General features: G+C 40.9%; 1 protein-coding gene across 10 annotated transcripts in view; it reads right to left on the reverse strand.

The window, feature by feature from the left end:
- Window positions 1–12,712, reverse strand: part of ETV5 (ETS variant transcription factor 5) — a 62,372-nt gene that overhangs the window by 26,723 nt on the left and 22,937 nt on the right. For 8 of the 10 annotated variants that reach the window (XM_077992009.1, XM_015131414.3, XM_077992012.1 and 5 more), the window contains 2 exons: window positions 7,560–7,689; window positions 6,332–6,619 (listed from right to left, as the gene is read on the reverse strand). In XM_077992009.1, the coding sequence (XP_077848135.1) occupies window positions 6,332–6,619; window positions 7,560–7,689 (418 nt within the window). Of the gene's footprint in view, window positions 1–6,257; window positions 6,620–7,559; window positions 7,690–8,356; window positions 8,527–12,712 lie in introns of all 10 variants that reach the window. The other 2 variants (XM_077992015.1, XM_077992016.1) reach the window with 2 other exon arrangements.

Here is a 12,712-nt window from a genome sequence, read left to right on the forward strand (position 1 = left end):
CCCAGATCTGTCAGTCTGTCCCACTCCAGAGCCACTGGTCTACAGTATTTCTACAATCGTTTTAAAATACTCTCTGGAGGAGATTTAAATAAAAATCATATAGTCCAGGCAGCCAGAAAAATCCCATATGTTTAGAAATTAAGAAACATATCTATAAAGAACTCCAAGGTTGAAAGAAATAATAGAAAATACTTGGAGCTGAATTTTTAAAATACTGCAAATCAGAACTTGTGCAATGTATCTAAAGCAGAACTTGGATAGGGAGATCAAATAACTGATTGTCCAAACCAGGATCCTTTGGAGAGTACAAGAAGCAGCTATTAGCAATCACTTCTAGACAAGGCATAGACAGACCATAAGTGACTTGGCAAACTTCCATGTACAGTCACCCCAGCCTTAACAGAAATTTTATATGGTTTTGTGCTTATATATTATAAAGAAAAAGGGCTAAAAATTAGTGAGCTAATCACACAACAAAAGAAGTTGGAAAAACAGAATAAACCCAAAGAAAACAAAGAATAAAGTATTTTAGTGAGAGCAGAAATCAATGAAACAGAAAACACCCGAGAGAGAATAAGGCCAAAAGCAGATTTGTTGAAAAGGCAATATATTGTCTGCCAAGACTAAGAAAAAAAAAAGGTCTATATAAATAATATCAAAAATGAAAAAGACAACTACAGATGCTATAGAGATTTTAGAAAGGGCACCATGAATAACTTTATGTCAATTAATTTTAAAACTCACACAAAATGGACAACTTAGAAAAATTTATTTATTTATTCAACTAAAGAGAAATCCAGGGCAAAACTGTAAAATGTGAAGACACTGAGCCAGTAATTAAAAATCTTCCTACAAAGAAAATGTCAGGCCCATATGGTGTTACCAGTAAATTCTTCAAAAAGTTCAAGGAATAAAGACTTCCAATTTCCCATGAGATATTCTAAAATACAGAAAAGGGAAGACACCCTCTACTCATTTGATGAATATAACCTCAATGCTAAAACCTAGCAAGGACAATATAAGAAAGAAAAATTGTGTACTTTCTCAATCATGAAGACAGGTGTGGAAGTCTTACATATTTATATCAGAAAACCCAAATTCAAGGGCCACATGTGGTGGCTCACGCCTGTAATCCCAGCACTTTGGGAAGATGGGGTGGGTGGATCACCTGAGGTCAGGAGTTTGAGAGCAGCCTGGCCAACAAGGCGAAACGCTGTCTCTACTAAAAAATACAAAAATTAGCTGGGCATGGTGGCGCCCGCCTATAATCCCAGCTACTAGGAAGGCTAAGGCAGGAGAATTGTTTGAACCTGGGAAGTGGAGGCTGCAGTGAGCCCAGATGGCGCCACTGCACTCCAGGCTTGGTGACAGAGTAAGACTCTGTCTCCAAAAAATAAAAATAAAAAAAAAAAACAAGTTAGCTTTGTCACAAGAATGCAAGGTTGGTTTCATATAAATCAATGTAACTCACCATATTAAGAAATTAAAGGAGAAAATTATTTGATCATCCCAATAGAGGCAGTAAAAATGTTTAATGAATTTCAACCTCTATTCATGTTAAAAACTTTCAGTAAACTGGGGATAAAAGGAAGTGTCCTTTAGCTTGTTAAAAGGTAATAAGAAGCCTACTGTAAACATGATGAAACGCTGAAAACAAACCCTCTTAAGACTCAGAACTTAAAAAATCTCTGCACTCTAACCATTGCAAGAACATTATTCAGTCTGTCAAAGAAGGTTCCATTAAGCATCCACGAAACTCAGTTTCAGATCCCAAAGTGAATTTGTGCTGCATACACAACATGCTATTAACAGGCGCTTGGAGAAGAGATGCATCAGACACATTCACTTTATTCCAGGCCAGGCTACAAATGTGACTCACAGTTAAGTTTATTCCTCTCTAAAAATTATTGTACTACAAAATCTGAAGGACAAAAATGAATAGCAATTTACTTTAAGGGTAATGAACTTTAAGAGAGGAAGAAAAAACGAGGAAAAACAAGTATATTAAATCTCTTAATTTATCTAGCATCCTTAAGGAATTGGTAGTTTTTGTTAAATCAAAATTCCAGAAAACTTAGCCCATCCCTTTAAGCTTTGAATCCTCAATAATAACCACTGAGGGAGACGTTCTTGACATTCTCAAACAGCTTAGGCCGTTTCCTCCTTCAGAAGACACTACCCAGTTGACCTTTTCCTGATGACTCCAGCACGGCACATTATGTTCTGTCAATTTACAGCGTGCTAGCCTACCACAATACTGATGCCCTTAGGGGCTATCCAGAAGCAGAGGATTCTTCTACTACAAGAGCATTTTCCTTAAATGTTGCTGCTTCTTGGGTTTTAACCTCTTTTGTTGATGTCAAGTAAATGACAAAGCAATGTGTTCCAAAATTCTTAAGAGATACATTTTTCTTAGTGGAGCTTCTTCAGTTGAATTGTAGGGCTTTCCTCAACACAAGATATAATGAGATATAGTTTAATAAAGGCCAAAAATATATGCGGCCAGTACTATAGGCATGACATAGGAATATTTTTCTAAGTTCCTCCACCCAGCACATGTAAACATCATAAATAATACAATGAGAAAACTCTCAAGATTGGGAAGGCTGAAGGAAAAAATATTTCTCCTCTTCCAGGAGCAGCCAGTCTTTCAGGATAAGTGGAACATGTCTGAACATGTCCAATTACATATCTTTTCCCCTCTCCTTGTGGGGAGGAAATCACCAGTATAAATCATGGCTTTCAAACACAGTATTTATCTTCTAAAAATAAACTGAATTGTGAAGAATTATATGCTAAGACTATATAAAACATTAAGAATGTACTTTTTTCTTTCTTCATTATTTTCTTAGAGATGGGAGTCTCACTATGTTGCCCAGGCTGGAGAGCAGTGGCACAGTGAGATCATGGGAGTTTTGACCTGCTCTGTTTCTGACCCCTGGGCCAGTTCACCTCTGCTTAGGCAACTTGGTGGTCTCCACTCCCAGGAGGTCACCGTATTGTTGCTAAACTTAGTGTGGACACCTGATAGATCGGCATAGTGTACTACAGAGCCAGGACTCCCGGGGTCAAGTGATCCTCCCGCCTCAGCCTCTCGAGTAACTGAGACTACAGGTGTGTGCCGCCATGTGCGGCAAGGATGTACTTTTGACTAGATTACATTTTAGTTATTTACGGCATAATTTAGCAAATTTCCATCACTATCAATAAACATAAATGGAGGACAAATAAGATACAGGGCTAAATATGGCCTAAAGAAAGGAGTCTAAATCACAGGTTTTTATCCTCAAAGAGCTTACTCTATTCAACTGAACAGATACGGCACACCCAGCGAAAAAAAAGGACACATGTTAAGCACATGGGTTTGGATTAAATGATATAGGAATTTATTAAGATTTTGTAGTTGAAGAGATAGATAGAACTTAAAGTATAATAAAAAAAGAGATCATGTTCAAGGTCAAAACATATTTATCAAGGTCAATTACGCAGTTTTTATAGTAGACATTAGTGGATGTCAGCAGCCCAAATAAAATCATAACTGAAACAAATGGCGTAATTATACGTCATGAAAGTTTTTGGTTGCTGAATGTAGGACCCTGTATTTGGTTATGTGAGCTTTAGAAAGTCCCTTAACCGTGCTGAGGCCTGATTTGTAACCTGCAAAATGGTTTTTTTTTTTACTCTGCCTATGTCACAGGGCTGTTAAAAGTTTCAAATGAGACTCTATTTACTTCTATCATGCAAAATATCATGTATTTGTATTAGGGATTTTGTTTTGAAGTAACAGTCCCTCTAATTTTAAGTTCTAAGCCAAGAGACAACCTAGTCACCAATAAAAGTAATCTGTCCCAGTTTTCGGCAAGCATAAAAGTTATTAAATGTATGATTATTAAGCTTGATATTATCCATGACTGTAATTTCTATTACTTTTACAAAAATCAAACCAGGGATTTTAGTCTGTCTCATTTTCTGTGTACTATCCAGTATCTAAAAGCAAAATCAGTCATGTTTTTGATGTGTTTTATGTCACACAGATATCACGTGGATGACCATATTAGTAGACAAAGGCAGTAGAAACAAAATTTGGTAATATATGCTTTAAATAAAGGTGGGGTGGAATAAGGATGAGGGTAGAGAGAGCTGCATCACAATTTCTCAAAGTGTGACAAGACTATATCCAAGCCCCACCCCAGGCCCACCGACTCTATCTCTGAATGTTAACAAGGAATCTGCATTGAAAATCCCCCCTCCACACTCCGTGGGGACTCCTGTGCACTTTCAACTTTGAAAGGAGAGCATTCTTGTGTAGAAAGCCAAGTGCAAAGTGTTGTTTTTAATCAATTTGGTAGCCTACAGAATACCTCCCCCTTTACCTCAATTATCTCAAGGATAGTGTGTGTGAGAACTTTGAATTTTAGACCCATCAGTCCTAAAGGCAGAGTATAAGAACAAGTAAGTCCAAAATGCACAGGCAGACTTCAAGGAGGAATCACCCAAAAAAGAAATATCTGCATTCTGGTTCCCTCCTCTCTTCCTTTCAACACCCAAGGGCAAATAACTCATCAATCCCAGGAATCCAAACCTCCTTCCTTCTCAGGAGGCTGGGTGGACTGGAGACAGGCTTATTTCACAGCTGAGACTGGGGCTACCGTCTCCCAATTCTCCAGGAGAACTAGGATACTTGTCTCCCAACTCAGTTAACTGTTAATACAGTATGTTACATAAGCCCCTCGGATAAAGAACAAGGATTGAGGGGGAAATATTAGATAAAGGAATTTTCTTTTATACTTCATGGTACAACAAATAGAAGTTTGCTAAGAATTTCAAATACTGGATATATACCCGACCTCACCCCACCTCCCCAGTTTCCCCATAACCCTTGCAGAAAATCAGCAAGATGCTGTTTAAAAACACCAAAAAACCATTGAAATAAAAATGATATCTAGGCCAGAGTTCACAAATTGGCAGGCCTGCGGGGTGATTTTGCCCAGAGAAGTTTTGTTTAGTCTGCAGAGTGATGTTGTTTTTAATTTGAATTAGTTGCCAACTTGAAAAAAAAAATCTACAATTTTTACATAAAAAACCAAGTATCCAAACTCTCCTGCACAAGTACAGGTTGTTAGTACAAGGTAACAATTGCCAAAAGCTCAGAGGCAGCTGTGTGTTCCAGATGAGCCCCGGGTGGCAATAGAGGCCCACTCCCAAGCCAGCCCCCTCGCCAACTCCATCAGTGCTCACCCCTTGAGCCCTGTGTAACACGAGTGTTCATGTCCCTTGGCCTAACCAAGGAATAAACAGCAACTAGCCATATTCTGCTGTTCTTAATGGTGACTTTCAGAGCAAAATGGGAAGTGGATCAGAACCAGACAAAGGGACCTTATTTTTTTCCCTGCATTTCATCTAGAAATAAAGTGATCTCCAAGTAAATACTGGCAGGCATCTGGAATGGACCAGGCCTGGGAAAGGGACACTCATGTATTTTCCCTACGCCTGCCCCATTGCCGCCCCCCCACACCATCTTGCATCCTTTGGTAATATTGTTGACAACTACCCACCCATGGTTATCTCCTTATCCCAAGGAAACTTGAAATAAAAAAAGGCCCCCAGCACATCTTCTATAAAAGAAGGCCACAAGCATCAGAGATTCTAGAATGCCACAGATAATAAACTTAGAAGGCTGGAACTTTAAGAGGTCAGGTTTGGAGTGCACAGAGAAGGTTCCCTTTACACACTTTTTTGATAAATGAATGACTCTGGACAAGTTACTCCTGATGCCTCAATGTCTATAGAAATATAAAAACCCCACCTGCAGTGTAACCAGGAGATTTCTATCTCAAAAGCAGACGTATAAACAAGGTCCTTAGCTAATCTCCTACTGTTAAAACATGTTAAAGTCAGATGAGTAATACTACCTTGTATAACTCAGCAATCGTCCCTTATATGTAAGTGAAATGTTAACAACCAAAGTTCGATTCTATTAATAGTAGGCAGCATCCAATGAGGAGTCAGGAACCTGCCCTCAGTGAGGGACAAGACTATCCTGGCAAGTCATTCTTCCTCTAGTTCTGTGAGAAGGGAGAATACCAGTTACCTCTCCCTTACCTACTTCATAAGGATGTCGTAGTCCATCAACCATCTGGTGTACCTTGGGAACAGGGTAGTATATAAACAGTCATATTCATATTGCTATTAGTCTTGCTTCACAAGCTGCCTCAATGCAATCGTAACTTTTTAGGAACCTGGTAAACAAGAAAAACTGCTTCCCTTCTCCCACTAAGAAAGGACAGGGATGAGGGAGGCAGGTAAGGAAGAAGGCCAGATCAATACCCACCTCTGTTCTGATGGATACTGATTTTCAGGCATCATCTTTGGCATCTGCAGGGGTTGATGTGGTGGTCGGGGGACCGCAAATGTTTGCTGCTGTGGTCCAGGCTCTGGAAGCGAATGGGGGGCGGGGGCGGGGCCCACACCTTGAACAGGGCCAGCTGCAGGGGCGTGGGCTGAGGTGGGCAGAGTTGCCTGAGGTGGGGGAAATAGGGGATTCTGATGGGTGGGTGAGAGGGGGGTTGTAGGAGGGGTTAATGGCTTGAACCCAGAGGGAGGCTTCCTATCATAGGCACTGTAAACAGAAAAAGAGAAGGAACCATTAAGCTGAAATGAAGCCATTAGCATGGTTACCAAGTCCAGCAGAAAGCTAGTTTGCAGCCCATTGTTGCCAGGAAATAACAGCATTAACATAGTTAAATCGCTCGTAGCCCTGAGGGGATATTTGTACCTCCGAAAAGTGACAAACACACTGCGTCACAGGGACTTGTTTAACACTTCTAGTGATTTTTCTCAAGGATAATTTTAGCCTCTGCTTCCGGTTTCCTTTCTCCCTCCTTCTAAAAGAATTCTCCGTGTATGCCTGTGTAGGGTGGGTGGGTGAGGGGAGAATTTACGCTTTGCCAGGTGTTCTCTGGTCCCCTCTCCTAACTATTCCAGGGTTCCCAGGAATTAGTCAGAATCTGTGTTGAAGGTACGTCTGTGCTGTGACATCATTTGAATTAACAACTCTTCTCCTCCCCCTTTCAGGCAAATCTATGTTTATCTTCTAGAGCAAAGAATGATTTAAAATTAAAGCTTCATTCCTGAGGCCTGGATATTCTTAAGTAAAGGGCACAAGCTTCAAGACTTTTTCATATATTCTGATTTGGAGATTACTTCTTTGGTGCTTAAAGTTCACATTAACATATGATAGACATGAAGAAGTATATATTACCTGCCTCAAAGCCACAGATCAAATATCCCAGGATTGAGACTCTTTCCCTAGAAGGACTGGGTACCCTATGAACTTAGCGCCCTGCGGAGCCACAAGGCTTTAACGGTTTTCTTTCGTGTGCAGTACGATGATCCCAAGGGGACTATGCTACACCTGGAGGATGACACTGCCATGAAAGGAGGATGTGTTCTACCCCAGGGTCTGCTGGGTAAGTAACACTGGGAAGGAACATTCAGGTTGATGGCTACTTCCAGAGCCTTTCTGGGCAGCCTTTCTTCGACTCCACTTGCCCACTTACCAATAGTTGTAGAGGCACTTTTCTCCATAGTTAGCACCAAGAGCCTGCTCATGGCTACAAGACGACAGCTCAGAGGAGGGGCTGTGCAGCTCCCGTTTGATCTTGGTTGGAGGTGGGGCATGAAGCACCACTGAAATCAGAAGAGGGATGAGGGGGGGAATAGAGAGAGAACAGCTGATTAACAGGGAGCACAATGCTTCCTTCTGCAAACCTTCTAACTAGCTGATTGTTCTTGGAACTCATGTCAAGTCACATGTCAGAAAAAGCAAAACGATTAAACACACAACCTCCCATCTAAGGCCAATTAAATTCTTCAAAGTCAGAAGTCATCATCTGACACTTTTAATTATCCAAGTCTTTTTTCCCAAATTTCTTTGGTCATGGGTCTTGCTTTCCAGAAGCTGCAAAACCCTTAAAAACCTTGCAGGTAATGGGTCTCCACCAAAAATGCAAGTGGCTGCAGACATGAAGAATTTTGTTTCCAAAAAGGACGAAACGACCAAAAATGTGTTGGTAGACATTACCAACACATTTAAGCTTATCAAAGGCTTAAAATTGCTGTGGCAAATATATTTCTTATTCAGATGCATATTTACAAATTAAATATAGAATTTTTAAAAAGTCCTTCCTCAAGTAACTTTAAATATCAGCTCTCAGCAAGAAATATTCAACTTTAAAAGCATTGGAATGCTTTTAAATATTCATTCCAAAAATTTTAAAAGCAAAGGAATAAAACAACAGACCAATCCACTACCTAGAAAAGGCTAATGAATACAGAAAGCAGAAAGCCTGGCTACCTTTGTGCTTACATCTGCTCCAGGCCTGTCTCAGTGACTGACCAGCAAGGGTGGGTTTGTATAACCAGTCCTTTCATAGATGGTACAGTGAATGTTCCTGAATTCATGGAATAAATGCATGGAGCTACTGCTTTTGGTTTGGAAGCCAACTACATATTCCACGTAGGATCCTGAGAGGGCAGAGTAACAAGAATTTTTCAAATCAAGGTGATTTACATGTAGTGGCCAAAAAAAACAAAAAAAAACCAAAAAAAACCCAAAGAACAAAAAACCGAGTTTGCCTTTTCTGTCTTCTCTAGGAGCTAAATTGTTGCAGAGACAGCATTTTATCCGAAGTGGAAAGATGCATTTCACGCTATAAGGGCTGCCTTCTAGTTGAGTTAGAACAGTTACTCCTTGTCTAGCTACCTTGGAAGGTGGGGAAGGAGAGCAAGTTAAGCTTCTGTGCTGGCCACTGTATCAAAGGTCTCATTAAATAGCTAACTACAGTCAGTGATCTGGTGACCCAATAACATTTTCAGTTTGACTCAATGTTTAAACCTGAAACATCTTTAGGAGTTAGGTTAATTCTTAGTAATTATACTAGGTAGAACTAGCTAAACAAATCATCACTTCTCTCTCTTTTTTTTTTTTTTCTGAGATGGAGTCTCACTCTGTTGCTTAGGCTGGAGTGCAATGGCGCGATCACCGCAATCTCCGCCTTCTGGGTTCAAATGATTCTCCTGCCTCAGGCTGCTGAGTAGCTGGGATTACAGGCGCCCGCCACCACGCCCAGCTAATTTTTGTATTTTTAGTAGAGACAGGGTTTCACCATGTTGGCCAGGCTGGTCTCGAACTACTGACCTCCTGATCCGCCCACCTCGGCCTCCCAAAGTGCTAGGATTACAGGCGTGAGCCACTGCGCCCAGCCTAAACAATCATCTCTTTTCTATTAATATCTGATAAGACCGAACAATCTTCCAGCCAACTGGCCTCTCAGGTGCCTCTATAATCCCATATTCTGAACTCAGGAGTGAGTACGAGGCAGATGACTCTATCACAGATGACAAGGTTATAAAGCAATGTTGCTGCAAAGTCCTGCCAGTGACTGACTTGAAAGGACAGGTTTTCATAATTCCTTTCTTACATAATGCCAACTGCTTTTCCTGAATACATAAAATAAGCTGAGAACTAGCAGATTATATTTAGAAGTCATTAGAGTTTCTCTCGTGATTTTTTGATGGTGACATCATGGCAGCCAACACTCAATTGTTACCAATTGTTTCAAATATTCAGACACAGAAAATAGTGAAGCTTGTTTGAATGTTGGTAGTAAATGAGAATTTGACACAGAAATCCCTTTCTCCAACACAGTAGATAGTCTGGCAGTTCTCAGCACTGCCCCTTGGTCACTGCCCTTCCTCTCACCAGTCTTCTGCTATAAAAGTTTTGGCAAAATAATGAGGAAAGGTAATGATGACCCAATTTAAACAAAAGCTACATGTCCTTGAAACGTCTACCTTTCTTGCTTTATCTAATGATAGTCATTTGCAATCACTTTACCTAATTGTTTGGAAAGAAAACAATTAGTGTATTATTCAGTGGTCTGATTTCAGGTTTTAGAAGTGTCTTGACATTGTCACAATATTATTATAACAGTTACCAATTCTGCTGACAAGTCTAACACCAGAGGGTAAGCCAAAGTTGCCCAGAAAGAAACATTTTGTATTTGTTTTGGGAACTGCACATATCTAAAAGGATCTAAATTGCCAGCGAATTCTGATGTCTTGATTTCTTCAAATCTAGACAGTACTTAGTGTGTACCACATCATTTTGGCTCTAAATTATATAGTACCTTCTATCCCAAAATGTCTTGTATGTGGAATAGTATATTCTTTATACAAAGGGGGAGTTCAAAAAGTATTTGCGTGAACAAATGGATTGTATTTCCAATTTGTTCTTACCCTTGAAGGCAGGGACCACATCTACCCTACAAGGCTGGGTACGATATTGTTATACATACTTTCCCTACCCAGGATAAAACACGGCAGGAACGAGAACGGAAAAAGTTTCACAGATCTACACTGACAGGAAAGCCACGAGGGGCCCTATGAGTGGTGAGGAACACGGCTCAGCTCCTTAAAGGTCTGTAGGACTAGAGGATGTGTGAAGGAGCCTAATTCTGGCATGTGTTAGTCAGAGATAGTGGTGTATTTAAAGCAGGAACTCAGAAGCCCAAGGAATGCTCCTTGCTTTCAGTCTGTTTCTTCATTTGTAAAATGAGGTATGCGATGCTGCCTTGAGAAATAAAGAAAAGGGCACAGCACCTTGCAGATGGTGCTATGATGTTGTGTAATTATACCCTGTGCTTTCAAAAATAGTATTTACCTTTGCACAGCTGACTTACTAGATGATGACAGAGACCCAGGACTATAAAGGATGGCAACAAATTGGAATTGAAAAGGGATCATGAACTCTTGAGGAAGTCTGAAAAGAAATGCTAAAAAAAAAAGAGTTGACATTTGAGCTAATAAACATCTTCTGCAATTAGAAACTTTGAGTTTAAATTCAGAATTGTAGAAGAGGGCCCACAAAGTCAGGGGTGTCCTGACAATAATTCTTGCTGAATGGGGACTACCCTCTTTGTCATGAAGATCTTTCTTTCCTTCATCATTCATTCATTCATTCATTCAATTCATTCATTCATTCACAGAGTATGTTCAATGGGCCAGGTATTCTGGATATCAGGGGTATATGATGCTAAGCAAAACAGACATGGTCCTTTGCTCATGGGCTGCATAATTTAGCATCTTCTCAACGATGCAATTAGAGATAGATTAGGGCCTCAGTATGCTGAATTCAAGTCCTTACATTTATAGATAAGGATCCTGAGGCCCAAAGGAACTAAAGGTCTTAGGCTGCTGCTATTTGAGGGGAGAAGAGGCAAGGGCCCCTGCACTGTCACTGTAGTCATCTTCTATCACACTGACAGAAACGCAAGATATTCCGCTCGCTCACTTTGTACATTCAAAATAGAAGGCATAAACCTTTTTTTTCAACTAAACAAAAATACCACTTACACCTGGTTAAGAGAAAATGCTCTAGAACAAAGGGAAAATAGTTGAGAAGAACTAATACCTCTGGAAAAGAACAGAGAAGGCTGATCAAGAAAGAAGCAGCCAGCCAGACCCCTTACCATTTCCTTTATGCCTAGTTGCCCTTATACACCTAATTTCATTAAATCTTCCCAATTTAATGAGAAAGCTATTAATGCTTCCACTGCCTTCATTTTACAAACATGAAAACAAGGCTCAAAGTCACTCGCCACGGTTTCACAGCTGGTCAGTGGCCAGGATTCCTACCTATGCCGTTCTTAGTCTTTTCATTCTATTGGCTCCCAGAAGGAATCTGAGAGAAAAAAGACCAATCAAAGAGGGAATAAAAGAAAAAGGGAAAGAGAGAAGGAAGACAATACAGGAGAAGAAAACAGAAGGATACTTTTTTCCAGCTCTCAGGGCTGTATCCTCACGTTTACCCTACACTCCCCAGTGCGAGCCACATCTCATACCCCTAAATCCACTCAAGGACTTACGCCTTTGTCTGGCTCTAGGATACCAACATTAACCAGGATCTCTATTTCACCTCCATTATCACAGGCAATGACATCCCCGACTCCAGTAGCCTTTTGTTTTTTTTTTTTGAGACGGAGTTTCACCCTTGTTGCCCAGACTGGAGTGCAATGGCGCAATCTCGGCTCACTGCCACCTCCGCCTCCCGGGTTCAAGTGATTCTCTTGCCTCAGCCTCTCGAGTAGCTGGGATTCCAGGCATGCACCACCACAACTGGCTAATTTTTTGTATTTTTAGTAGAGACGGGGGTTTCACCATGTTGGTCAGGCTAGTCTTGAACTCCTGACCTCTGGTGATCCGCCTGCCTCGGCCTCTCAAAGTGCTGGGATTATAGGTGTGAGCCACCGCCCCTGGCAGCCTTCACTTTTTGTAATCCTTGCCTCCCATTCTAGCATTCCATCTAAAAGGTCTCACTCTCCCGTCTATAGTTAAGCTGATCAAAACCTTCTGCTCATTCAGACAGCTGCCAGCACTTCAGAAGACCTGCTGTCTTCTACAGCCAGTCACTACTACCCAGACTCTGCACTGAAGCCATGGATGCCGTCTCTCTCCCGAGAAGCCCTGCCCCGCCCTGAAACTGCTTCTGGACAATTGTCCTACTGCCACCACTGAGGCAGGAAGACCTTGAGTGAGCTGTCTGGACCCCAATTTGACTATAAGAACTCTGCTAAGGATCTATGCGCAAATATATGTATGACAGTCTTAGCTCGTCAGGGGTAGGAAAAAGAAGAGCAGCTAGCTGATAAGA

Source organism: Macaca mulatta, chromosome 2, assembly GCF_049350105.2.
Source record: "Macaca mulatta isolate MMU2019108-1 chromosome 2, T2T-MMU8v2.0, whole genome shotgun sequence".
NCBI lineage: Eukaryota > Metazoa > Chordata > Mammalia > Primates > Cercopithecidae > Macaca > Macaca mulatta.